General features: G+C 40.9%; 1 protein-coding gene across 3 annotated transcripts in view; it reads left to right on the top strand.

Moving 5' to 3' along the window:
• The window catches only part of HACL1 (2-hydroxyacyl-CoA lyase 1), a 40,195-nt gene extending 14,572 nt beyond the window's left edge, over positions 1 to 25,623 (top strand). For 2 of the 3 annotated variants that reach the window (XM_053669214.1, XM_053669215.1), the window contains 9 exons: positions 527 to 662; positions 4,950 to 5,055; positions 6,651 to 6,734; positions 8,436 to 8,537; positions 10,342 to 10,496; positions 10,924 to 11,082; positions 12,737 to 12,844; positions 15,422 to 15,608; positions 25,329 to 25,623. In XM_053669214.1, coding sequence (XP_053525189.1) covers positions 527 to 662; positions 4,950 to 5,055; positions 6,651 to 6,734; positions 8,436 to 8,537; positions 10,342 to 10,496; positions 10,924 to 11,082; positions 12,737 to 12,844; positions 15,422 to 15,608; positions 25,329 to 25,475 — 1,184 coding nt within the window. In that variant the 3' untranslated portion in view covers positions 25,476 to 25,623. Of the gene's footprint in view, positions 1 to 526; positions 663 to 4,949; positions 5,056 to 6,650; positions 6,735 to 8,435; positions 8,538 to 10,341; positions 10,497 to 10,923; positions 11,083 to 12,736; positions 12,845 to 15,421; positions 15,609 to 18,561; positions 18,769 to 25,328 lie in introns of those variants that run through there. The other variant, XM_037143947.2, reaches the window with a different exon arrangement.
• The last annotated feature ends 1,223 nt before the right edge of the window (positions 25,624 to 26,846 follow it).

Genomic DNA, 26,846 nt, shown 5'->3' with positions numbered 1-26,846 from the left:
ATACACGGTAAAAACAAGCATGAGAGCCATGTGGGTGAGCCCTACTGCAGTCACTAAATTGTAGAACCTATGAAGAGGTCTACAGAGCTTCAGAACCGTGTGTCCTGGTTAGAGTTTCCATGACTAGGACAGCAGGTTAGAGAGAGCCTTCCCCTGGGAGGGCCAAGTCCTCCCTGGCCCACCGGGGCCTAGCCATACAGATGGTACGTTTGGGGAATTGTGAGCAGTAACTCAGCGGAACTGTAGCAGGGAACAGGCATTGAGGGCAGCAGGCGACATGAGATGCAGCTTCTGTTTTGAGGTGGACATCCTTCAGAATAATTGAGAATACTGTTAAAGGTGAAATTAGGGCTATTGCTTTCTTGAACATTTTGAAATACAAAGATGAAAACCATAGTCATTTGTTTTTTGTTCTGAAAAAGCAGGAGAATGTTTGAGAAGTTTTCAAAGCAATTTCACATGAACTCTTTCGAGGGTCAGTGTCTGGAGCTTAATGACTAGTCCCATGTATTTGCGTTTCTTGTAGGTGCTGCTTATGCCCAGGCAGAGGAGGCAATCCGGAAGTTGGTGGAGCGATGTCAATTGCCATTTTTGCCCACCCCCATGGGGAAGGGTGTAGTCCCTGACAATCATCCCAATTGTGTAGCTGCTGCCAGATCCAGGTGTGTGGCATTCAAATATTTTAAATACAAGGACTTGGCAGATTTTAGGCAGAATTAATTTTATGACTTTAGCAACTTGGAGACATTCTGAAAGAATCATATTTTTTTAAAGATTTTACTTATTTATCTTTAGAGGGGAAGGGAAGTAGAGAGGGAGAGAAATATCAATGTATGGTTGCCTTTCGTGCGTCCTCCGCTGGGAACAGGCCTGCAACCCAGGCATGTGCCCTGACTGGGAATTGAACTGATCCTCTGGTTCGCAGGCCCGCACTCAATCCGCTGAGCTACCCAAGCCAGGGCTCAGATTCATATAGTGTTTTTAAAATATATTTTATTGATTATGCCATTACAGTTGTCCCATTTCTCCCCCCTTCATTCCCCTCCACCCTGCATACCCCTCCCCCACCATACCCCCCTTTAGTTTATGTCCATGTGTCACAGTTCTTTAGATTGTACATTTCCCATACTATTCTTGCCCTCCCCCTGTCTATTCTACTTATTCTCTGTACTTTCTCCCCCCTTCTCCTCCTCCCACTCTTCTGTTGCTAACCCTCCATGTGATCTTCATTTCTGTTGTTCACTCCTGATCTAGCTATCCTCTTAGTTTGCTTTTGTTTTAGGTGTGGTTGTTAATAACTGTGAGTTTGCTGTTCTTTCACTATTCATCTTTTTTATCTTCCTTTTCTTAGGTAAGTCCCTTTAACATTTTATATAGCAAGGGCTTGGTGGTGATGAACTCCTTGAACTTGACCTGATCTTTAAGGGCACTTTAAGTGCCCTTCCATTCTAAATGAAAGCTTTGCTGGATGGAGCAATCTTGGTTGTAGGTCTTTGGATTTCATGACTTGGAATACTTCTTTCCAGCCCCTTCTTGCCTGTAAGGTCTCTTTTGAGAAATCTGCTGACAGTCTGATGGGAACTCCTTTGTAAGTAACTGTGCCCTTATGTCTTGCTGCTTCTAAGATTCTCTCCTTGTCTTTAATCTTGGCTAATGTAATTATGATGTGCCTTGGTGTGTTCTTCCTTGGGTCCAACTTTTTGGGGACTCTCTGAGCTTCCTGGATTTCCTGGAAGTCTATTTCCTTGCCAGATTGGGGAGGTTCTCCTTTATTGTTTGTTCAAATAACCTTTTCACTTGTTGCTCTTCCTCTTCCTCTTCTGGTACCCCTATAATTCGGATGTTGGAACGTTTAAAGATGTCCTGGAGGATCCTAAGCCTCTCCTCATTTTTTTTTTTGAGTTCTTGTTTCTTCATTCTTTTCTGTTTGGTCATTTTTTTTCTTTTTTCTGGTCCACTTCCATTTTGATAATATTTCATAGGTTTCTGGATATCTGTTCAATTCTTTTCACTCTTTGTCACTTTTACAGTTTCTATTTCTCTGCTGAAAACTTTTTCTTCCCTAGTATTTCAAGAGTATTTTTGTTCAGCTCATGGGACAGTTACAGTATTTGCTTGAAAGTGTTTACTAATTCCAGCATCTGGGTCATCAAAGAACTAGCATCTATTCATTTTCTTTTCTTTTGAGAATTGGTCACATTTTCCTGGTTCTTCGTGTATTAATTTTGGAGTGAATCCTGGAATTTTGAATATCATGTTGTGAGATTCCGGGTCATATGAAATCTTCTGTAGAATGTTGATTTTTGTTTTTGTTTTAGCAAGCAGCTAGCATGGTTATGTCAGACTGCAAGTTCATTCTTACTGTGGGCTCCGGGCTCACCCGGTTACAAAGTCTTTGCTATGCAATTTTGGGTCTGTCTGCACATGCACAGCCCAGGGTGAGCCCCAGACATGTGCTGGTTCATATCCAGAATTAGTGCTCTTTTCTCTCTAGCAAGTAAACCCTCCCCTCCTGATTTCTAGGCATTCCTTTTCCTGGGGCCACATGACAGAAAGAAAGAACTATAAAAAATAAGGGGAATTTCCCCAATACTCTTCAGATGACATGGGGTTCTGTTAGTTATTCTCACCTGAAAAAATGTTTTTCTTGGAATTTTAGCTGCCTGGGAGCTACCACAGTGCTGCTGCTGGGCAGCAGGGCTGCCCTCGGAGCATGGCAGGTAGTGAGAAAAAGAAAGTTCTGAGCTGAGGTCCCTTTTCCGCATCCTCTGGCCAGAAAGACAGGTTTCTGCTGCCTTCCACTTCTGGAGCTGGGGCTGCCCTGGGACACATCCCGGAGGTGGAGTAGCGAGGGGCGGGGCAGACCCTGAAACCCACTCCTTGTGTGCATTTGACTCCACCCCCAGTCTGTCTGCTGTGGTGTACATTTCAGGGGCATCAGGTGGTTGCTTTTCCTGTTTTGTTTTCGGTTGTAATCAGTGGGAGGGCGAGGCTGTAGTGGGCCTACCCAGTCTTGGCAGGCACTACACGTCCCCTGTTTTTAGATTTTTAAAGCACACTTCTTGTTAAACTACATACACACACACACATATGTGTATATATGTACATACATTTAATTTCTTGAAATTCATTACGAAATATTCTCAATGTGCAAAAGAGAAGAGAGGACAATTTAATGTAACTACCGCTCAGTTTTATCAAATATAACATTAAGTAATATGTCATTGCTTTAGGATTTTATTTTTAAGAAACAAAAAGTCACAGGTTTACCCAGCCCTCTCTGCCTAGTTTTCCTGATCCCATTCCTTCCTTCTCTCTCCACAGTTACCACTGTTGGGCATTTGCTGTTTTTCATATTGTCACACGTGCACCAAAATTAATTTTGAAGATTTTTAAAATGTAATGTTTGCTGTGCAACCTTTAATTGTTGGTCATTTAATGCTATCTTAATAGAGTCTATCTTTTTTATATTAGTATACATAGTATAGAAACCAAATTAATTCTTATGCTAAATTTGTTTAAAAATATACTTTAACTTGAGTTGAACTGACAATTGTCTTTGTCCCAGCCAAATTTTAAGAAGATAATATTAATGACATTAACAGTGTAAAAAAGATGACAAGAGACCATATTTAACTGAATCAGTGATTTCAAGGGTTTTGAGTGTCTGTACATAGATCTGTCCTCCTACTTTGGGTACACAGGACCAGTACCCTACATGAAGATAACGTTTTTGAGTTTATACTTGAAATGATAACTGAATTTCTGTGAAAAATAGACCATATCACTGAAGAAGACAAAAGCAAAAAAAAAAAAAAAAAAAAAGACAAAACCCTATCCTCTGTGGCAAAAAAAAAAAAAAAGGGAAGGAGCCAAGAAGCAGAAAAGTAAGGAGTTAAAAAAGAAAAAACAACCCACAGAAATTATGGTAATGAATTCTCTTGGGAAAAGGTGGAGACATTTAGATTGGATCACTAATAATAACAGCTGCATGCGTTGTACGAACCACATCTGAAACAAAATAAACACAAGCAAAGACGTATGAAGTGAATAAAATGAAAGCAAGGGTGCCTATATGTTAATATTAGTGTGGATATCAAAATAAAAAGAAGTTTAAAATTAGAAGTTATGTTGACAAACATATTAAGATTTATAAAATAAATCTTAGAAATACAATACTGAGAATATTTTTTAAAGTAACTCAGGACTCTCAATCAGTCATCTTAGAAATATAAAAAAAGACAACATTTTTATAAGCAAAAGTACATGAGACAGTATTAAATAAGCTCAACTATGTATGAATATACTTGCATAGAAAAATAGACTGGATGAAAATAACATCAGGATATTAATAATAGTTTATAAGTTTAAGTATAATTGGAGGCTTTTGGTTTTTTCTTTATACTTTTCCTGCTTATTCCAGATTATTCACAGTGGACTTTTATTAATTTTTTGAATAATAAAAAAGTAATCAATGAAATAGAGTATAGATATAGTCCTATGATAATATTTTTCTACTTTCTTCTTTCTTTCTTTCTTTCTTTATTTTTAGGCAGAGGGGAAGGGAGGGAGAAAAAGAGGGAGAGAAACATCAATGTGTGGCTGCCTCTCACATGCCCCTGCTGGGGACCCGGCCCACAACCCAGGCATGTGCCCTGACTGGGAATTGAACTGGTGAACCTTTGGTTCACAGGCCAGCACTCAATCCACTGAGCCACACCAGCAAGAGCATACTTATTTCATCTTTTATATTACTATTTAAATAGAATAGCACCATAAATTATTTTAGATTGAAAGTTCAAATTTACCATAGAAGCTAATTCTGAAGACTAATGTAAGCTCCAAATTATTTAGACTTATCCAAATGTGTACTTTAGAAATTAAATTTAGAATAATTCAAATAATAAATACATACTTTTTGTGTTACATTAGTTTTTTCTTTTAAACAGGGCTTTGCAATTTGCGGATGTAATCCTGTTATTTGGTGCCAGATTAAATTGGATATTGCATTTCGGACTGCCTCCAAGATACCGACCAGATGTGAAGTTTATCCAGGTACTCAGAGCAGACAGATTTAAAATCGGAGCTGTCTGTAATTTATTGTTCTCCTTCTCAGCCCTTAACAGCTCGGCTTTCTTCTTGGCTTTTATAAAGAGCCATTTCTCCTTTTACAAAAGTAGAGTTTTATAAAGTGTCTAACATAATTACAGGTACCAAAGCTAGCTGCTTTTTCAAGCCTATGAAACAGTGTATCACTTCTAAGCAGAAAACATTTAAAAATCAAGCTTTAAATAGTTCAAAAAGTATAATTTGCCTCTTCTTCATAGTTCAAGTATATTTAAAGGCAGACAAAAGAGGTTTAAGTAGGATGGTAGATTAGAACAAAACATGGAGCATTGTTAAGGATTTAGCTGTTCTTTTAGGTAGCCAAACTTGCAAATGCCCTTTGGTTAGAAATCTCTAAACAGTGCTGCTTTTCCCTAGTTATTAAACGGAGTGTTTAGAATATACTCTGACCTCCTTTTGATGACTTTTGTATCATTCTGGCCCTACATATAAGCCCGTTTCCTTACTGGTGTGTGAAGTGCTGCCCACACCAGTAGTGGCGTGCAGACCTGTTCATCCTGCACAGGTGGTGTGCGTGGCATTTGACCATCTACCTGTAGTTACAGTCTTCCCCTTATTTACCTTTTACTTAAAAGAGTCGACTTCTAGTAGTCCATTGGGCCATTGAGAAATAAAACCACAAACAGGCAAGACCTGGGTTGTCCCAGGAAAATGCTCCCACTTCTTTGATTGCCCCTCTTGGCTACAGAATCAAGGGCATTCCCTTTGAGGTGGCTCGATTACTTCTTCTGGCAGAAGCTGGTTTTACTTGCCCACAGCCATCGAGAGACAGAGCTTCGGAGTAAACAGGAAGGAAGCATACTGTGCCCCAGGAGTGCTTCTTAAGATGTGGTTCCTGGACCGGCACCTGTCTGGGAAGCCTGTTAGAAATACCCATTTGGGGGCCCTGCCCCAGACCTATGGAGATCAGAAACTGACAGTATAACGAACCTACCAGGTGATTCTGATAATGTGCTAAAATTTGATAATTGCTCTAAGTAGGGCAATTAAGTGGGAACTTATTCATTAAATTAAAAACTACAATTGATCAAGTCAAATGTATTTTTGTGGGTATGGTGGAACAACACCAAAATTCTACGGAGTAGAATTGAGGGAAGATGATGATGTTTCTATACTAGGTATGATACTCATATAACTCTCATGGATTTTTACTTTTATTAAGGAACTTCTTGAACATCACATCTTCTTTATCATGTTACATGCAGGGGTCGGCAAAAGTAGGTTTACAGTTGTTCACACGGAAAAAGACATGCAGGTTGTGATTATTACAGTAACTTTATTAACTCAAAAGAATGTCACAGTGGCACAGTATACTTGGGCACAGTCTTGTAAGTGCTCAGAGGGCTGGCCTTCATTACTTACATTCTTGTCATCTGCTTGCTGTACCCAAGCACACTTGGCACAGAGTTTGTACCTACTTTTGCCCATCCCTGTATGCATAATGCTTTTATTCAGCCTTAATTAACTTTGTAAAGAACTTAAGAAAAAACATGGCTTGCTCTTCATTCTTGTCTCTCTTTTAGGTCGATATCTGTGCAGAAGAATTGGGGAATAATGTAAGACCTGCCGTGACTTTGCTAGGAGACGTCAGTGCTGTCACTAAACAAGTAAGAGCCTTCCCCTGGGTTTTAATTTATGTGGATTGGTCTTCAGAGAAGTCAGTTCTTTAAAACATTTCAATCTTGATTCACTTCATGACAGGTCTGATAATACCTATTTTAAACAGATTTTAGGATGGAAAGATTTTTTTCTTTTTTCAGCTACTCCTGACATTCAGTATTATTTTGTATCAGTTTCAGGTGTACAGCATAGTGGTTACACAGTCATGTACTATACAGAGTATTCACTTGGTATTTTTAGTACCCACCCGGCCCCATACATAGTTGTTGTAATATTACTGACTGTATTTCTTATGCTGTACTTCCCATCTCCACGACCATTCCAACGTAGACTCCTCAGTTTCTTTACATTTTTCACCCAGTCCCCCAAAGACCCCCTCCCCACTCTGGCAACTGTCAGTCTGTTTTCTGTATTTATTGAGTTGGTTTCTGCTTTGTTTATTTGTACTGTTCTTTAGATTCCACATGTAAGTGAAATCACATGGTATTTGTCTTTCTCTTACTGACTTATCTCATGTGGTGTAATGCCCTCTAGGTCCATCCATGCTGTTGCAAAGGGTAAGAATTTGTTCTTTTTCTAGTCCAGTCATAATCCATTGTGTCTATGTGCCACAGCTTTGTTATCCACCTGTCTATTGATGGGCACTTGGGTTGCTTCCATATCTTGGCTATTGTATTAAGATAAGTAATGCCGCAGTGAACAGAGGGGTGCAGATATTCTTTCTAATTAGTGTTTCTGACTTCTTTGGATGTATACCCAGAAATGGGATCCCTGGGTCATAGGCAGTTCCATTTTTAACCTTTGAGGAACCCGATGGAAGGCTATTCTTAAATATAACTTTGGAACTTGGTAAATCCAGCTTCTTCTATGTAGAGCATTCTTATGTGAGCAGGTTAAACATTTTTGGAAGGAGATTAAAAATTTAAAGGCATTCAGTAGGCAAACAGTCATTTATTAAGTAGGATTTGCATTGTGAAAATTTATAATACAGCTTCCAGAGGCACTAAACTTACAGCCAAGAAGTGGCTTTATATGCTGGAAAAATCTAACTTATTGTTTTCCTTTGGCCAATAAAGAGATTTTTACTCTTCAAAACTGTAGTCAGTGACTTGTTCAGATTCTATTATTTGTACACAACTTCTACATTTCACTGTGACAGAAGATAAAGTATAGTCACGTTTATCACTTGATTTTGGATACAAGTTGGTATTGTTATCATGGCTATTCTCGTGACTGTACAATATTGGGATGCAGTCCCCAAACAGTACACACCCTGGAGCATCTATCTGGTCTGTATTATGGGAATCCCTGGGCTGTCGGCCTTCCTGGAAGGGCTCTGGAGGGGGTGACTTTCCTTCTAGGGCCCAAGACCCCAGGAGGGCCTAGTAGCCCCAGCCAGTGAGGAGGGGCTGCAGGGCAGGGCAGGTGGCGCTTCACCGGGCCTGTGGGAATCCCAGCATCTGGCAGAAGTCTGCACTGACCCAAACACAAGCTTCCCATGTTCCCCGTTTACCTTCTGCCAGTCGTTTGCTGCCCAGAGGGAGAACTAGGAGTAGGAGTGAAGTGAGGAACAGGGTAGTATAGCAGTGTTGTGTTTAAGACGAGATTTTTATGTTGATGTGATTTAAGTTTATTTTCAAGAAGGAAAGAAAAAAGTTTGTGAGGTTTTTTCATTTGTTTGTTTTTAGCTTTTAGAACAATTTGATAAAACACCATGGGAGTATCCTCCAGAGAGCAACTGGTGGAAAACTCTGAGAGAAAAAATGAAGAGCAACGAAGCTGCGTCCCAGGTAACTAACACTGCAGCTCAGGAGTGGTTCGGGCCTCTGATGACGTGGTACGTGCTCTCCCCCCAAAAAAACCACCGTGCTGCGTGCTGCGTGCAGCCGGGAACTAGAGACCCCCGGGCTCCCCGGGGGGAAGGGCTGTGGGCACAGCTCTCAAACCCTGGTGAAACATGAAGATGGGACCCTAATAAAAATGATGGAAAAATCTTTCATTCATATATAAAAATCTTTACACTTATTTATTCATCATAATAAATATGGCACTTGTCCTTGAAAAAGACCTGAAGTTCCTTGTGGAAGTAGATGTTGGATGAGTTCCTGCTGTGATCCACCGTAGTGGGAGGAGGCTGTGACGTTGGACGGAAAGCTGTGAGAGCCCGTGGGGGACGCTGTAGCTGCTGTGCTCAGTTTGACCTTAACACCGAAGGCCAGTGAGGGTCTTTCGGAGCTCTAAGTCCTGGGGCATTTGGGGGCCTGTTTTGGTATCTTTTAAGATGTAAGTCCTTCAAGGCATGCATTTATGATAGGTGTTTCATCAAAGTTGAAATTTTTACCTAATATACAGCCTTCTTTTTCTTTTTTTAAAAAATTCAGCTTTACTGAGTTTGATTGACATAAAATTGTGAGATATTTGAAGGTAAACTATGGTAATTTAATATGCATATACATTATGAATTAACTGCCAACCAGTTAATTAACACATTCACACCTCATATTTACTTATTTATTTTTTGTGAGAACATTTATAGCCTTCTTAATTCAGTCTCAGTTTTTCCTAGAGATTATTTTGTGACTTCCTCACCTGGCATCTCCTGATAGCTGAAGGCTTTGGAGATGGTTCTGCGTGAAACCACCAAAGCCGCCCGCCACTGGCACTAGAACGAGCCACTCTGCGCGGTTTGGTGTTTTCTGTTTAAAGTCTTGGTGTGTAGGTAGTGTTTGCTCTTTGTGAGAAGGGTTGTTGCTGATTTTTTTCACCATTTTGTGCATTTCTATGCATCTTGGTTGAGCTGGGTATAGTTTTCTATGAAATTTGAGTTGTACTCATATTATTTTCCTAATGTATCAGTCATCACATTTTTAAAACAAGCAGAATTGATTTTATGTGATTCTCTTTTTCATTTGAATTTCAATCAGTGGCTGTTTCTCCTGTCAAGAGCCAGCCTGCTATTTCCTTAATGGCATCATGACTAATTCCTTCTGTTCCCTAGAAATCACCATAGTTTAAGATGGAAGGAAGTTGTCTCTCTTCTCTGGTGCAGGAGTATGGCAGGGTCCCTCATCCTTCTTAGGAATAATCTCCAATGGGCCACAGCAGCACAGGTGAAGAGGCAGTGCTGGGACCAGATGGGACTGTCACTGCCAAGGCCCCAAGTGGCTTTCTCTCAGCTCCGAGACTCTTTAGAATAGTGAGGGGAGCAGATTCCCTTCACCCTCCAGTGAAGGTGAGGAAGAGCCAGAGGTTCTCAAACCCTGACTTTAGCTCAGTGTTTCCAGTTATCTTTCCTATAGGTCTTCTCAGTCTTTAATATGTTAATATGCCTTGGGGCTCTCCAGAAAGGGGGACATTACCTGGCTTATTTGATTGTGTCCCAAACTGGGACCGTGGGACCCATTGTTCTTAGCACGTCCAGGAGGCCTGTTCATAGATCAATTAGCTTCTCAGAGTGGCCGTCGGTTGCCCTTTGGGAACCTCGTTAGCTCGCAGCGGTTAACCTGTTTCTAAGTAAGTTTGATAGTAGCTTATTGGGAGTGTGTACTGTCCTATCTTGATCTAACATGATTATATTTCCCTCTAATATTTTAGGAATTGGCTTCCAAAAAATCCCTGCCTATGAATTACTACACAGTACTCTACCGTGTTCAAGAACAGCTACCCAGAGACTGTGTTATAGTAAGTGAAGGTGCTAATACTATGGATATCGGACGCACTGTGCTTCAGAACTACCTTCCTCGTCACAGGTAGAGCTTCCAAAGAAGAAATCATAATGAATTATAATGTGCTAAATTTGAAACTACAACAGTGGAGGTTAATAAAACATTTGAGAATTACATATATCCAGTGTATAAGGACATAGCTCGTGAAAGTATTCTTAAGTGAAATTGTACAGAGATTTTATACTTGTAGTCCTCAAGATCATGTGATCATTTATATGATCAAGGTTCTAAGTATATATTCAGTCTTACAAGCAGTCATGAGTTAACATTTTCTCTCATTCTGCTTATCTTTGACAAATTAGTTCCTCGAAGTCTAAAACTGTATGTGGAAGAGAATGTGTTTGCTGTTCTCTATTTTTCCATGAACCATGTGACTCCATCTAGATTTATGCCAACCCCACCATCTGTGACTCGCCCCAGAGGGTTTCATTTTAGCTTTATTCTCCAATAGGCTTGATGCTGGTACTTTCGGAACAATGGGAGTCGGTTTGGGGTTTGCCATTGCAGCTGCCCTGGTGGCTAAAGATAGAAACCCAGGACAGCGGGTCATCTGTGTGGAAGGAGACAGTGCATTCGGGTTTTCTGGCATGGAAGTGGAAACCATCTGCAGGTAAAATAGCACCCTGAAACAGAGCTTTTTTTCTCCAAAATATGAAAAATTGCACACAAGACCCATTTGCCTAACAAATACTTATCCAGCATTTGTCATATGTCAGGTAACCGGTGCACAGCACTGCATAGATACTAGTGTAAACAAGCCCAGGGTCTTTCTCATCCAGGACAGCCAGCTATGACCTCTTTGCTGCATGGCAGAGTCCCACAGAACTGTGGGGAGTGGTTTTGAGGTCGCAGAAAACAAGTTTTGTCCAGGAAAAGCTTGTTTTCTGCAGGGAGACAGCAGAGCTTGGTGCTTAAAAGCGTGGCTTCTGGGTCACAGGGCCTGAATTAAAATACTGGCTTGACCACCGCAGAGCTCAGTGACCCGGATTGAGTCATCTCACCAAGCTCCAGTCTCTTCTCAGATAAGGACAGGAGTAGTGGTGAATCCTGCCTTAGAGGACGGTTGTGAGGAACAGCTGAGACGTCCTTGGTGAAGCTCGAGGCGACTGCTCCGCAAAGTGAGCTGTTCAGATGGTGGTCATAGTTGTGTAGTTGTGAGGACTCGGAGAAACTCATTAGTTGTAGATCCTGGTAGAGAAATATGGGGATTCTTTTCTCCCCACTTTTTTATACTAGGAAAACAATTCTTCTCTTAGCCAAGGCTCCTATTGGGGCTTTTGTAAATCATGTTCCGAGCCTTTGAAAGTGTTGGTATATAAAACTTTTCAAATCAGAGGGAAAGTATGTGCCCGTTAGTTGACGACCATGTAATATCCACCTGAAAGGTGATTTCTGGGGCAGTCAGCCTTCTAGAGAGCGAAGTAGAGCCGTTCCGTTCAGCACGGGGAGCCTAGGACCACAGTCCTGGGACCAACAGTGTGCAGTTTGGTTTGGTTTCTACACCTCACCTCAGAAATTATTTTTTTAAGAAATTCTTTTTATTGAGGAATAATGGACATGTAATGTTACATTAGCTTCAAGTGTACAACATAATGATTCAATATTTGTACATACTGATCTCAGAAATTATATCTGTAGAAAATAAAGCCCATATTCTTTTGTCCATCATTAGTAAAGTTTAATCAGCCTTTTTTTTTATCTTTATCATCCTGTTTAGCACATTGTTAAATCCTCTGTTTTTTTCTAATTATTACCTCATGTAATGTTTTTCTAATTATGGCTGAAGTGATCTGACAGGAGAGAATGTAGGCTAGTCACCTGTGTATCTCCCTAAGCATCTAGCAAGTGTGGGCTGTCCGGGAGGGTTCAATAAATAAAATGACACCATTCAGAACGTGCTCCTGGGCACCACCTAGAAGCGGTGGCGCGTCAGGGGGTATTGAGCGTGGACAGTGGCGTTCTCTTTAATGTCTGGGTCTGTGAAAACCAAGGCTCAGAAAAGCTCAGTGGTGTGCCCAGGGGTCATAGTTGCATAGTAGTGGAACCAGGTCTGTCGACCCTACTCCTGCCTTCTTTGTAATACTCTGTAATGTTTCTGTTCATGACTGGACATTCTTTTATTATTTTGATATTCTTTTATTAGGATAGTATTACAAAAATGTTTATGGAGAACTATTCATTTTTAAGTTAAAATTTCAGCTTGAGGAAAATAAATTGCTTTAGGGTGAAAAATTATTTCCTTTATATTTTGCTGTCAATTTTAGGTACAACTTGCCAATTATACTTTTGGTGGTGAATAATAATGGAATTTACCAAGGTATTGATACAAACAGTTGGAAGGAAATGTTAACATTTGGAGATGCTACTATTGTGTAAGTAACCTAGAACAATGTACATTTACTTTCATCTATGTTAATTTTTTTAATTTACTGATTTGAGAGAAAAACATCGATTTTTGTTGTTCCGCTTGCTTATGCATTCATTGGTTGCTTCTTATATGTGCCCTGACCAGGAATCAAACTTACAACCTTAGCTTATAGGGACAGTGCTCAAACCAGCTGAGCTACCTGGCCAGGGCTCTCCATCTGTTTTACTCTGTCTTAAAAGTCTGCTGTGTTGGAATGTGCTTCCATGCTGTGCGTGTTGCTTATTTATGTTGTCAGCCCCTCCAGGGCACGGACCCTGCCTGCATGGATTCCCTCTGCACAGCCTTCCGTGACTGGGCACTTCACGAAATAGTTTATGATTAGAGGCCACCGAAGACTCAGACGGAGGCATGATATGATGCCCAAGCCTTATTGATTAGATAAAGAGCTTATTGCGCAGTGCTCCAAATACACCATGTAGAAATATGTATGGTTACATCCAGAGATCTTCCCTCCTTTTGTCACATAGCTAAATCTTGAGCGTCTGATGGCAGAGCCAAACTGAGACGGTGCTGTGGCTGGCGGTGGGGTGTGGGGGGCAGATGTGAATCTGCGAGTCAGCCTCGGGGGGCGGTGCAGGGCGGGGGTTTGTTCACTGTGCCTTGCTGGCTTCATTTGTTGTTCTCTTATTTGCTGTTTTCAGTAACCATTCCTTTGTTTCCTTTTTTCTTTTGGCTTCATAATAGTTGATGGTTAGTCTGTGCTATTTAGTGTAGTAGCCACTGACCCCATGTGGCTATTTAAATTCAGTTAAAGATTCAGTTCCAGAGAGCCCAGAAATGAACCCTCACTAATGTGGTCAGTTAATCTACAACAAAGGAGGCAAAAGTACACAATGAGAAAATGGCAGTCTCTTCAGTAAATGGTGTTGGGAACACTGGACCACTTTCTCACACTGTGTGCAAACGTAAACCCAAAATGGGTTCATGACTTAAATATAAGACCTGAAACCATCAACTTATAGAAGAAACTGTGGATAGTAAACTCTTTGACATTGGTGTTAGCCACACCTTTGGGGATATGTCAGCTTTCACAAGGGCCACAAAAGCAAAAATAAACAAATGGGACTATATCAAACTAAACATCTGCTGCACAGCAAAGGAAACCCATCAACAAAAAAGAAAAGATAAGGGGTTAATATTCAAAATATATAAGGAAATTGTACAACTCTACATAAGTAAAATACACAGTCTGATTAAAAAACGGGCCAGAACCTGAATAGGTATTTCTCCAAAGAAGAAAGTGGCCATGTAAGTGGCCAGCAGATTTATGAAAACGTGTTCGACATCACGAATCATAGGGAAATGCAAATTAAAACCACAATGAGATACTCCCTCAAACCTGTCAGAAAGTCTATTATCAAAAACTCAACCAAAAGTTTTGGAAAGGATGTGGAGAAAAGGGAACCTTCATGGCACTGTTGGTGGCATTTTAAATTGGTACAGTCACTATGACGATAGTGCGAAGGTTCCTCAAAAAATTGAAATACAGACCTACTATATGACCAGCAACTCTACTTGTGGGTATTTATCAGAAGAAAACTAAAACAGCAATTTAAAAAGATATATACATCTCTATGTTCATTGCAGCATTATTTACAATAGCCAAGATACGGAAGCAACTTAGGTGTCCACTGAAGATGAATGGATAAAGATGTAAGGTTTATATACACAACGGAATGTTACTCAGCAGTACAAAGGAATGAACTCTTGCCATTTTCAATGACGTGATGGACATAGAGGGATGTTTTATGCTAAGTGAAATAAATCAGAGAGAGACAAATACCATATGATTTTACTTACATGTAGAATCTAAAAAAACAACTAAGACAAAAAACATAAACTGACTCATAGATACAGAGAAGAAACTGATGGTTTCCTGTGGGAAGGGAAAGAGGGGGATGGGTAAAAAAGGTGAATTAAGAGGTACAAACTTCCAGTGATAAAACATTATTTATGTTATAAATATATTCATTGTATGTATGCTTTATAGTCACTGGGATGTATAGTGCAGCACAGAGACTATTGTCAGTGATATTGTAATAACTTTGCACAGTAATAGATGGTTACTAGACATACTATGGCAGTCACATCATGCGGTATACAAATGACAAATCACTATGCTGCATACCTGAACCTAATACAATACTGTATGCCAGCTGTACTTTGGTTTTTTAAAAAACCTTTAAAACAACAGCAAAACAAACAAAAAATTCAGTTTCTTATTTTAACTAGTCACATTTCAAGTGCTCACAGCAAAGGTTGCTAGTGGCTATTGTATTGGATAACACAAATATAAAACTTTTCTATCATCACAGAAAAGTTATATTTGACTTTGCTGGATAGACAATGTAAAATCATGGACAGTTTAGTCTACTGGCATCTCAATGTAAGTGTTGGATATAAAAGTGTGCCTTTCAGTTTAGCTTAAATTTTTCCACAAACTGTGTCAGAATGATACGATTTTTTTTCTATTTGTGATCTGCTTTTTTCTATTTGAAAAAGCTGTGATCTGATTTTTCAGGGTCCCTCCAATGTGTCTTCTGCCAAATTCACGTTACGAGCAGGTTATGACTGCATTTGGAGGCAAAGGGTATTTTGTACAAACACCAGAAGAACTCCAAGAATCCCTGAAGCAAAGCCTGGCAGAAACAGCTAAACCTTCTCTTATCAACATCATGATTGAGCCACAAGCCATGCGGAAATCCCAGGTAAATGCAATTACTAGAGTACCCTGTTATTAGAGAGTTCTTTCTAAACCATTTCTGAGTTTGGCAGTTTTGTTCAATGAGTATTTGTTGAGATATGTGTTAGGCGGGTGCAAAGAAGAGTATAGTGAGCAAAACCAGGTTCAGCTTCATCTCATGGAGCTAACGGGGCAGCAGAGGTGAGGGACAAACCAGTCACCTCACAGCTGAGTGCGTTACGACAGGGTGAGGCAGAGGAGAGGAAAGGAGCCCAGTTCTGAATGAGTGTACAGCAGCGGAGTCTGACTTATGTGGTGACCACAGAGAAGGCTTCTCAGAGGAAGTGCTGCTGAAACTGAGATCCAAAGGCTAAGTAGGGGCAAACTCAGCAAAGAGGTGGGGAAGAGATACGTAAAGGCTGTGGCGAGAGGGATTATGGCAAGTCTGAGGAACTGGAACAAGGCCAGCCAGCTGACAGAGTGGGCGAAGCACAGGGGGAGGTGAGACTAACAGGATGATTTGTGCAACCACATTCAAAATCAGTTACTTTGGCCTCTAAAAAAGTAGTTACTTTGGTCTCTACTTTGGCAAAGTGTGTAGCGTGATCCTCTTCCATCCCAGATTAAGCTGCGTTTCATGCTTAGTTTTGTCCTCTGATCCTGGTCCTGCCACTTGCCCTCTCTTATTATATTACCTGTTCTGCATTCTTCCACATTGTGTATTAGCCATTGTTTTCAGAGCAAATAATTTTTTCATCTAGTTCTTGTCTTGGTTCTTTATACATATATCTACTGTGAGATCTTTTGGAACAAGACAGTGGACAAATGGGCAAATAGACACTTGGGCCACCAATGAAATGAAAATAAATTAATTTAGAACCTATTAAATATATATATAAAATTCTACTGAAATTGTGAGACTTTGGCAAAAGGAAGAGATCGGAAACATAAAACAACTAGAAAACAGTTAACAAAGCAGCAAAAATGCATACCTGTTGGTAATTACTTTAAATGTAAATGGACTAAATTCTCCAATCTAAAGGCAGTGACTGGATGGGTGAAAAAGTCAGGCACGTCTGTGTGCTGCCTACCTCATGTGTAAGGGCACACGCAGACTGGAAGGGGAGAGATAGAAAAAGATACTCCATGCAAATGGAAAGCAAAAGAAAGCTGGAGTAGCTATGCTTACATTATACAAAACAGGCTTTAAAACAAAGGCTGTAATAAAAACAAAGGCATTACATAATGATAAAGGGTTCAGTCCAAGGATAGGACATATCATTTGTAAATATTTATGCATCAACATAGAAAAACCTAAGTATACAAAGCTAATATTAACAAACCTAAAGGGAGGAATAGAAAGCAATACAGTAACAGTTGGGAACTTTCACACCCCACTTAGACCAATGGATAGATCATCCAGACAGAAAATCAATAAGGAAACATGGCCTTCAATGACGTGTTAGACCAGATGGACTTAACAGATACATACAGAATATTTAATCCAAAAGCAACACAGTACACATTCTTCCTGAATGTACATGGGACATTCTTCAGGATAGATCATATCGTAGGTCACAAAAGAAGTCTTCATAAATTTAAGAAGATTGAAATCATGCCAAGCATCTTTTCTAACCACACTGGTCTGAAACTACAAATCAGTTATAAGAGGGAAACTAGAAAATTCACAAGTATGTAGAGACAGAACAATATGCAACTGAACCACTAATGGGTCAAAAAAGAAATAAAAAATTGAAAAAATACCTTAAGACAAAGGAAAGTGGAAACACAACGTAACAAAACTTATGGGATGCAGGAAAAGTAGTTCTAAGAGGGAGGTTCATAGCAACAAATGCCGACCTCAGGAAAAAAGAAAAAGTGTTGAACTGGAAAAAGAGGATCAGAGCCCAAAGTTAGTACCGTAGGCTAGCCTTAGCTAAAGTTTTCCATTCCATGGTTTCAGTTACCCATGGCCAACTGTGATCTGAAAATATTAAATGGGAAATTTCAGAACCAAACAGTTCGTAAGTTTTAAATTGTGCAGCATTTGAGTCACGTGGTGAAACCTTGCACTGCCCCGCCCGAGGTGCGTGCACTGTGAATTGTGTCTTCCTCTCCCACACCCACTCTGTGTGTGCTAACCACCTGTTAGCCACTTAGTAGCCACCAAGCTGCCAGCTACTTAGTTGGCTAACTTAACCACCAAGTGAGCCAACTCCATTATCAGATCAGACTGTCAAGGAATCCCAGCGCTTGTGTTCAGGTGACCTTTATTTTACTTATATGTGGCCCCAAAGCCATTCACGTAACTTTTATTACACTATATGGTTTTCATTATTCTGTTTTATTAGTAATTCTCAATGAATTTTGGGGTGGCATTCCTGCAGAAATACAGCTTTTATTTATTCTTTTACTATTCCATGAGGATTATTCTTCTATTTCTTGCATGTACCTCTTTGATACTACTTGTCTTCATTCCAGTAAAGCTTCATCCACGATAGCACCCAGACTGTGGATTTTCACTGATTGTTGTCTCTGCGTCCATACACTGCTGGTCATTGATTCCCAGTGTGGGCTGTCCTACCGGGAGGACATAATCTGTAGTCACCCACGTCCCTGCTGCACGTGTGCAATGGTACTAGTCCTGGGAAAGGCTTTCCTGCACTGCTCTTCCCACTCAGGTCCTGCTTAGACCTGGGAGCTTGACACTTTTTGGGTCTCCTTCATCTTCTCTCTTCTGAGTGTCCTTCTGTTTCTTTCAGACTCTCTTAATGGGAGAGGACAGAAAGGCTCACTATGGATTTTTTTAGCTCCTTTCTGGGTGAAGCACTGGGCCAAAAACAAACCTTACTTACCACCAATGTGGTAGATGTAGGCGTAATGGGACTTTTACATTGTATAGTAAGCAAAACACTGAGGATGCAGTTTGAGACAATTATTTCTGTCAACTGAACGTTTGTTGTCTTTTCTTTTCCTAGGATTTTCACTGGCTGACCCGCTCTAATATGTGAATAAAAATGCCAGTAAGTGGTCTTGAGGAGTTTGCTCTTTCCTGTAGGATGGAATTTTCTTTTCCACAGCAAAATAACTATACTGTTAAAATTGTTGTACAATTATAAAAGAAAAATAATAACATTTGTAAATGACATTATATAATAAAGTAATTGATTAAAAACAGAAAAGTTACCAGTATTCAATCACAGAAATAACTATTTACAGAAGAAAGGGGAAAGGCTTTTTTTTTTTCAGGGTTGATTTTTTAAAATTATTTATTATTTTTTAATTGATTATGCCATTACATTTGTTCTATTCCCCCCTCCATTCCCCTCCACCCTGCACGCCCCTCCCCCACCATTCCCCCCCTTTACTTCATGAACACGTCTCAAGTTCTTTAGATTCTATATTTCCCATACTATTCTTATCCTTCCCCCCATCTATTTTCTATCTACTGTTTATGCTACTTATTTTCTGTACCTTCTCCCCCCTTCTCCTTCTCCCACTCCCCTGTTGTTAACCCTCCATGTGATCTTCATTTCTATGGTTCACTCCTGGTCTAGCTGTCCTCTGAATTTGCTTTTGTTTTAGGTGTGGTTGTTGATAACTGTGAGATTGCTGTCCTTTCACTGTTCGTATTTTTTATCTTCTTTTTCTTAGGTAAGTCCCTTAAACATTTCATATAATAAGGGCTTGGTGATGATGAACTCCTTGAATTTGGTCTTATCTGAGAAGCACTTTATCTGTCCTTCCATTCTAAATGAAAACTTTGCTGGATAGAGCAATCTTGGATGTAGGTCTTTGGAGTTTATGAGTTGGAATACTTCTTTCCAGCCCCTTCTTGCCTGTAAGGTCTCTTTTGAGAAATCTGCTGACAGTCTGATGGGAACTCCTTTGTAGGTGACTGTCCCCTTATGTCTTGCTACTTCTAAGATTCTCTCCATTTTAATCTTGGCTAATGCAATGATAATGTGCCTTGGTGTGTTCCCTGTTGGGTCCAACTTCTTTGGGACTCTCTGAGCTTCCTGGATTTCCTGGAAGTCTATTTCCTTTGCCAGAATGGGGAAGTTCTCTTTTATTATTTGTTCAAATAAGGTTTTCACTCATGACTGTTCCTCTTCCCCTTCTGGTACCCCTATAATTCGAATGTTGGAACATTTAAAGGTGTCCTGGAGGTTCCTAAGCCTCTCCTCATTTTTTTGAGTTCTTGTTTCTTCATTCTTTTCTGTTTGGTCATTTTTTCCTTCCTTCTGGTCTACTCCCTTGATTTGAGTCCCAGTTTCCTTTCCATTACTATTGGTTTCCTGTGCATTACCATTCATTTCAATTAGTTTAACCTTCATATGTTCCTCTCATTTGTGGCTAAAATCAACCAGTTCTGTGAGCATCCTGATCACCAGTGTTTTGAACTGTGCATCTGAAAGTTTGGCTATTTCTTCATCCCTTAGATTTATTGGCTCTGGGGTTCTGAGTTGTTCTTGAGCCATGTTTTGATCTGTTCGTGCCTGTTACGTATGAGGAGCGGAGCCTTAGTCGTTTACCAGGGCGAGGCCACCCAGGTCGCTGGGTTGTGACGCTGTATGTGGGGGCAGGGTCAGAGAGGGAGCAATGGCGGTCCTCTCCCCCCGCCCAGTCTGTCCCATCACTCACCCCAGCCTGTTTATCTGAGCGGAAATGTGTGAGCCAGCACCAAATTGAGACCCTGCACCGTGAGGTCTCAATGCTCGCCTCTTCACTGTTTTATCTGCACGCCTTGTTTTATTGTGCTTTGTGTTATTGTGCTCTGCAGATACTGTATTTTAGGACCTCCCACCAGCAAGAAGATTATGACTTGCTGAAGCCTGAGTTGATGGTTAGCATTTTTAACAAGAAAAGTATTTTAAATTAAGGTTTGTACATTTTTTAAAAAATGTAATGCTGTTGTACACTTAATGACCACAATATAATGCACACATAACTTTTACATGCACTGGGAAGCCAAACAACTGTATCACTGGCTTTTTATTGTGACATTTGCTTTATTGTGGTGGTCTAAAACCGAACCTGGACTATCCAAGATATGTCTGTATTTTAAAAGAATATTAGAAATGGAAAAATATTTTTAGGGGAAGTCTTATTTATTTTCTGTAATTTTATATGAATTGGAGGATAGGATTTTATATTAAAGTTCAGCTTGTTTGCATCATACACACCAGAGTTGTGTCCATTGGCTAGTTAGGGGCATAAGTGACCTCCACAAAGTGGTGGACGATAGCTTTGTGACATGCACCCAGGAAATACTTCAAGGGCTCTGTAGTTTTACCTGACAAGCCCCTGGAGTCAGGCTCAGTCAGCAGGGCTCTTAATGTACTTCTAATACATATGTACCGTTGAGCCTGAGCTGCATAAGAGCACAGAGAATGTCAAAGGGGGCATTGAGATTGGGTAGCTCCTGAAATCTCATCAGTATCCTGCTCTGCCCGTGGTCGTTTGCCTCTGGCAGCCCAGTGCTATACAAGGTTTTGCTGTAAGGTGTGTGGATGGCTTTGTGAGTATTTGTACATTGAGCTATATAAATCTAAATAATAGATATAATTTGGGGAAGATGCTCTTTTCCTTGCCATATTATCTTGAGAAAAAATATATTGTCAGGTTAATAGACTGCCCAGCAGAGGTCAGTCTGGGCATGTCCACTAGCACTTTGATGACACTATCGAATGCTTATTTTGTAGAAGTGATCTTGAAATCAGTCTCCCCAGGAGCAAACCGTAGAAATGAAGATCACATGGAGGGTTAGCAACAGGGGAGTGGGAGAAGGAGAAGGGGGGAGAAGGTACAGAGTATAAGTAGCATAGACAGTAGGTAGAAAATAGGGGGGAGGGCAAGAATTTTATGGGAAATATAGAATCTAAAGAACTTGAGACACGTGGTCATAAACTAAAGGGGGGGAATGGTGTGCAGGGTGGAGGGGAATGAAGGGGGAGAAATAGAACAACTGTAATGGCACAATCAATAAAATATATTTTAAAAAAAGAAATTAGTCCCCTTATGGGAATTTTTTTCTTTGGAAGGGTAAAGGGTTTTCTTTGACTGGCTCCTACAAAATGAATCTATTCATTGGTGACAATAGGTCTTTTTAGTGACAATCTATTGGTTGATAATCAAAACTCACTTTGATAAAACATCTTGTACCCCCTTTTTCAATACTAAACACTCTGTGATCCTGGTATGCTCAATACTCAAGTGCCTCATCAACTCTGAGCTTTGAAAGCTGTTTTCAAAGATTATGATTGTTCTCTTGATTTAGGAAAACTAGGAATTTAGGGTGGGACATGACTCCTTAGGGTTAGTTTCTCTACTAATATATTTTTAAAAGAGCTCTACTTTTATTTTTTTAATCCTCACCTGAGGACACATGTTTATTGGTTTTAGAGAGAGGAAGGAGGGAAAGAGAGAGAGAGAGAGGAAGGGAGGAAGGGAAGGAAAGAAAGAGAGAAACATTGATTGGTTATCTCCTGTATGTACCCCAACCGACTGACCCGGGATTGAACTCACAACCCTTTTGATGCATGGGGTGATGCTCCGACCATCTGAACCACCTGGCCAGGCCTCCACTTCATGGCTTTGTTTGGGGATTCCTAAAGCAGTCCATCCGTGGGTGGTGTGGCTCCATGGATTGAGCGCTGGCCTGTGAACTGAAAGGTCACCGGTTTGATTCCTGGTCATCAGGCCACATCAGGCCTGGGTTTCGGACCAGGATCCTGGATGGGGGCATGCAAGAGGCAACTGATTGATGTTTTTCTCACACATGGATGTTTCTCTCTCTCCCTCCCTCCCCCTGTCTCTAAAAATAAGTAAATAAAATCTTTAAAAAAAAAAGCTATCCAAAAGCTTCTAGCCTAATGCCATACATAGAGAAGACACTCAATAAATGCCACAGGCCCTGGCTGGCATAGCTCAGTGGATTGAGCGCAGGCCTGTGAACCAAAGAATTTCGGTTCGATTCCCAGTCAGGGTACATGCCTGGGTTGCAGGCCAGTTCCCAGCAGGGGACGCACGAGAGGCAACCATACATTTCTCTCCCTCTCTCCTTCCCTTCCCTTCTAAAGATAAATAAAATCTTAAAAATAAAATAAATAAATAAATGCCACTATGTGTTAGGAAGATGTGACCTTAGAGAAGAGGAAAACACTGGCTGGAATTACATCCTGTTTAGCAGCATGGTTTCAATTTTCAAGTAAGTGGGTCTTCTCCAAGTAGATTAGTCATTTCCTGGAAAACAGGCTGTGTGTGTCTACTTCCTAATAGTGCCACCTGTTCTGCAGGGTCCACTAAATAATAGCTGGGTAAGAGCTCATGGTGGTTGGAAATAACTCCGTGGATCTCTTCTATGGTTATTTCACGCATGTACCTTTGTAGTAGTTCAGCTGATGTGAAGTGTGTATTTTTTAGGAAGTTTCAAATCTGTTACAAAGAGATGGGAGTACTGAACACTGAAAGAAAATGAAAATAATATTAAATCCAAAAAATATTTGTTTCTTTACTCTTTTCTAAACATTTAACTAGGCAATGGAGAAGCAGTAAATAAATGTAAATTTAGAATGACTAGGATAGGATTTTATATGACTGCATTAAGAAAGTGGGAAACCAGTTAAATTCCAGACGAGAATTATGACAGAGGAACCCTGATGAAACTGACTCTGCTGACTGCTGTGGAGAGTGAAATGTATACAAATAAAGTTGGAATCACTCGTGCTTTCTGGTTGCATTTGCTACTTGCTACTAATCTGAATAGTGGAGTAATATGAGTAACGGAAATTGAAGATCCTATGAATTCCTCCTGTGGATTAGATACAGATTAAAGTACACCTTGGATTCAATCTAGCAGGCAGGACTGCCTACACCTCTGTTTTTCACTGGATTATCTTGGACATTCCCTCTGCTCCAAGGCCTTTTCTTCCAGGAAAGGGGCCAGCTGGTCAGTTAACCCAGGTTGTACCCCTCCAGTTAGGGAGAGAAAGACACATCTAGAAACCCTGGCTCTCCAGTTTCAAAATTTGATAGGAACACATTAGGTTTTGATTCAGGCTTATAAATATTGGGTTGGTCCAAAAGTTGGTTGAGTTTTTTTCTGTAAGCTGGTTCTAGTAGCGCTTAGTTGTCTTTAACTTCATTTGAAACAAGTTGGTTAGATTGTATTGTGAATCAGCATGCATTTTTAAAAAAACATCAAAATTGTTGAATTTTTGTATAGCCATTTTAATATTGAAGATGGAAGAAAATAAGCAACATTTTTGGCATATTATGCTTTATTATTTCAAGAAAGATAAAAACATGACTGAAACACACACACAGAGATTTGTGCAGTGTATGGAGAAGGTGCTGTGACTGATCGAATGGGTCAAAAGTGGTTTGTGAAGTTTCTGTAGACCCGCTGAAGTTGATAGCGATCAAATCAAGACGTTAATTGAGAACAATCAACATTATACCACACAGGAGATAGCTGACATCCTGAAACTATCCAAATCAAGCCTTGAAAATCATTTGAACCAGCTTGGTTATGTTATTGCTTTGATGTTTGGGGTCCGAATAAGTGGAAAAAAACTTACTTGACTGCATCTCCACACATAATTCTCTACTTAACCATAACAAAACTGTTCTATTTTAAAAACAAATTGTAATGGGTGGTGAAAACTGGATGCTTTACAATAATGTGGAACCAGAAGAGATTGTGGGGCAAGTGAAATGAACCACCACCAAGCACACCAAGGGCGGGTCTGCATCCAAAGAAGGCGATGCTGTATATCTGGTGGGAGTGGAAGGGCTTCCTCTATTATGAGCTCCTTCCAGAAAACTGAATGATTGGTTCCAACAACTACTCCCAAGTAGACCAACTGAAAGCAGCACTCTACAAAAAGTGTTCGGAATTAGCAGAAAAGGCACAGTGTTCCATCAGGATAGTGCAAGGCCTTGTGGTTCTCTGATGGCCGGGCAAAAGCTGCTCCAGCTTGCCTGGGAAGTTCTGGTTCACCTGCCGTGTTCACAAGACATGGCCCCTTTGGATTTTTATTTATTTTGGTCTTTATAAAATTCTCTTAATGGAAAAATTTTAATTCCCTGAAAGACAGCAAATGGTACTTGGAATGGTTCTTTGCTCAAAAAGATAAAAAGTTTTGGGAAAATGGAATGATGAAGTTGCCTGAAAGGTGGCAGAAGGTAGTGGAACAAAAATGGAGAATGTGTTGTTCAATAAAGTTACAGCGAACATGAAAAACGTGTCTTTTAATTTTACTTAAAACCCAACAAACTTTCTGGCCAACACAGTATCTCCACGGACGGCATCATCCATGATTTCTTCCCTTCTTTCCAGTGGTAACTGCAGCCCGCTCTGTGGGTAAATCTACAGCCCAGCCATACAGTTCTTCCCCAGTCTCATTCCCCGCACCCAGCATGTCCTAGGAATTGCCTCGTCACTCCAGTGGCTGAGGTGGGCTCAGGATGTCAGACCTGGTTCCACCTCGGCCTGAGCTTTGCTCACACTGTTTCCTCTGCAGGGCTCTGGGCACTCCGTCCCAGTTCTCACCCAGGGAATCAGCTGTAACCTTCAAGGTCCAGCTCAAGAGTCACCTCCTCTATTAAGCTTCCTCCCCCACTGTGTCTGCCTCTCTCACTACTCACAACGTTCCATGTTTCTGGTGCATTGAATTCCCATCTCCCTCCCCAACTTGACTCGGTGCCTGTTACCACATGACACCTGCCCTTCAGCTTCTAGGTCCTGCATCCTTTCTCCTGTTTGGCAATCTCCTCTGAGTCTGCCCCTGCAGAATCCACTTCCATGTGGCATAACAGCATAAACATCACCGACGTGTTGCTGCGGGGCAGGTGCCTCGGGAGGGGTTTATACAGCCACACATTCTGAGAAGCGCATTGTTAGGTGAGTTCGTTGTGCGAACATTACAGAATGCACTTACACAAACCACAGTGTAGCCACTGTAATTGTAGGTGCTGTACTGTGAGGGACTGACCGCCCAGCAGCCTCATTTACGCCAGTGTCCGCAAACACCTGAGTAATTGCAGCACAAGCCCCATGTAACACAAGTGCCTGACTGAAGCTCTGATTGCTGAGACATCCGTTTCAAAGAGACATCTGCTTCAGGGAAGGACACAGAAACACACCGTCGGCCACCCCACGCCACGGAGGATCCTTTGGTTTAGAGATCTTGGCTGATTTTGATAGCTAACCATTTGGCTACTTGTTTTTTTCTCTTCCTGATTTGAAGTTCTCGCTGTTATGTTTTAAATTCACCAATAAAAAGTAAGCCTGCAAAACCCCGTGCTCCCAATTCTTGACCCCAGTAAAAACAGCACCCCAGGTCCCTGGGGTGGTCTCTCTCTCTGCCCTGTACTTCCGCTGTGTGCCTCCTGGCCTGCCTTGTAGCTCCAGGGCCTATAGGTAATAAACTTTTTTTCTTCAAAGTTTCCTAATGGCTATTGCTGAAGGGCATCTTGCAATCATACTAAGAGCCATAAGGGTCGGGTCCAGTTGTAAGATTGGTCTGTGGGAAGCTCATCTGGGCCCAGGTTAGTGCCCCTTTGGGCCACCGGGCATTTCTGGCCCATTGAATTTCTACCCATAAGACTCAGACCAGCACAAAAGAGGAATTCATTGCACTCTGGCCTTCCAATGGCTCCAGCATCACTAGGCACAGGGATTTTCAGCTGCATTGTAATCTTATGGGACTAGTGTCGTACCGAAATGTCTTTCAGCAGGGCACGACTGTCTCAAAAGCTGCTGCGTGCAACTTCAAACAAGGATGTAGGGCGGGTAGATGAGTAGCTGAGCCAGCATCAGAGGCTCACCCCCATGCTTGCATATTAGCGAAGCCCAACAGTTCTAAGGGGGGTGGGCGTGAGGAGGGGTAGTCATAAGGCCCTGAATTCAGTTTCCACCCTGACGAGATGGAGGCCGAAGTTAAAATTAAGTTGAATTACTAAAAATAAACATTTCTTTCATATTTATTTGCATATGGACTGAAATTTACAGCCACTACATTCCTAAAACTCCTTCGTAGCTCAGTGGCATCCCTCCTGCCCCGCCCTCCAGCAGCCGCGGCCTCTATCTCCCCTCCCACCACCCTAGCTACAGGATCTTTTCCGAAATGTTAACGGTTGTCTTCACTTGGTTGTTTTTCTACATTGCTTTTAGTCTGGTATTTTTATTGGAATGTGTTTTAAAACATAGTGTGCTAATAGGAAAACCTGAGGTTCAGTAAGGCCAACAGATCTGGAG

This window comes from Artibeus jamaicensis, unplaced genomic scaffold, assembly GCF_021234435.1.
Source record: "Artibeus jamaicensis isolate MK-2021 breed Jamaican fruit bat unplaced genomic scaffold, CSHL_Jam_final contig_519, whole genome shotgun sequence".
Taxonomy (NCBI): domain Eukaryota; kingdom Metazoa; phylum Chordata; class Mammalia; order Chiroptera; family Phyllostomidae; genus Artibeus; species Artibeus jamaicensis.
Note: the sequence above shows the minus strand (reverse complement) of the source record. Positions and strands in the feature narration are given on the sequence as shown.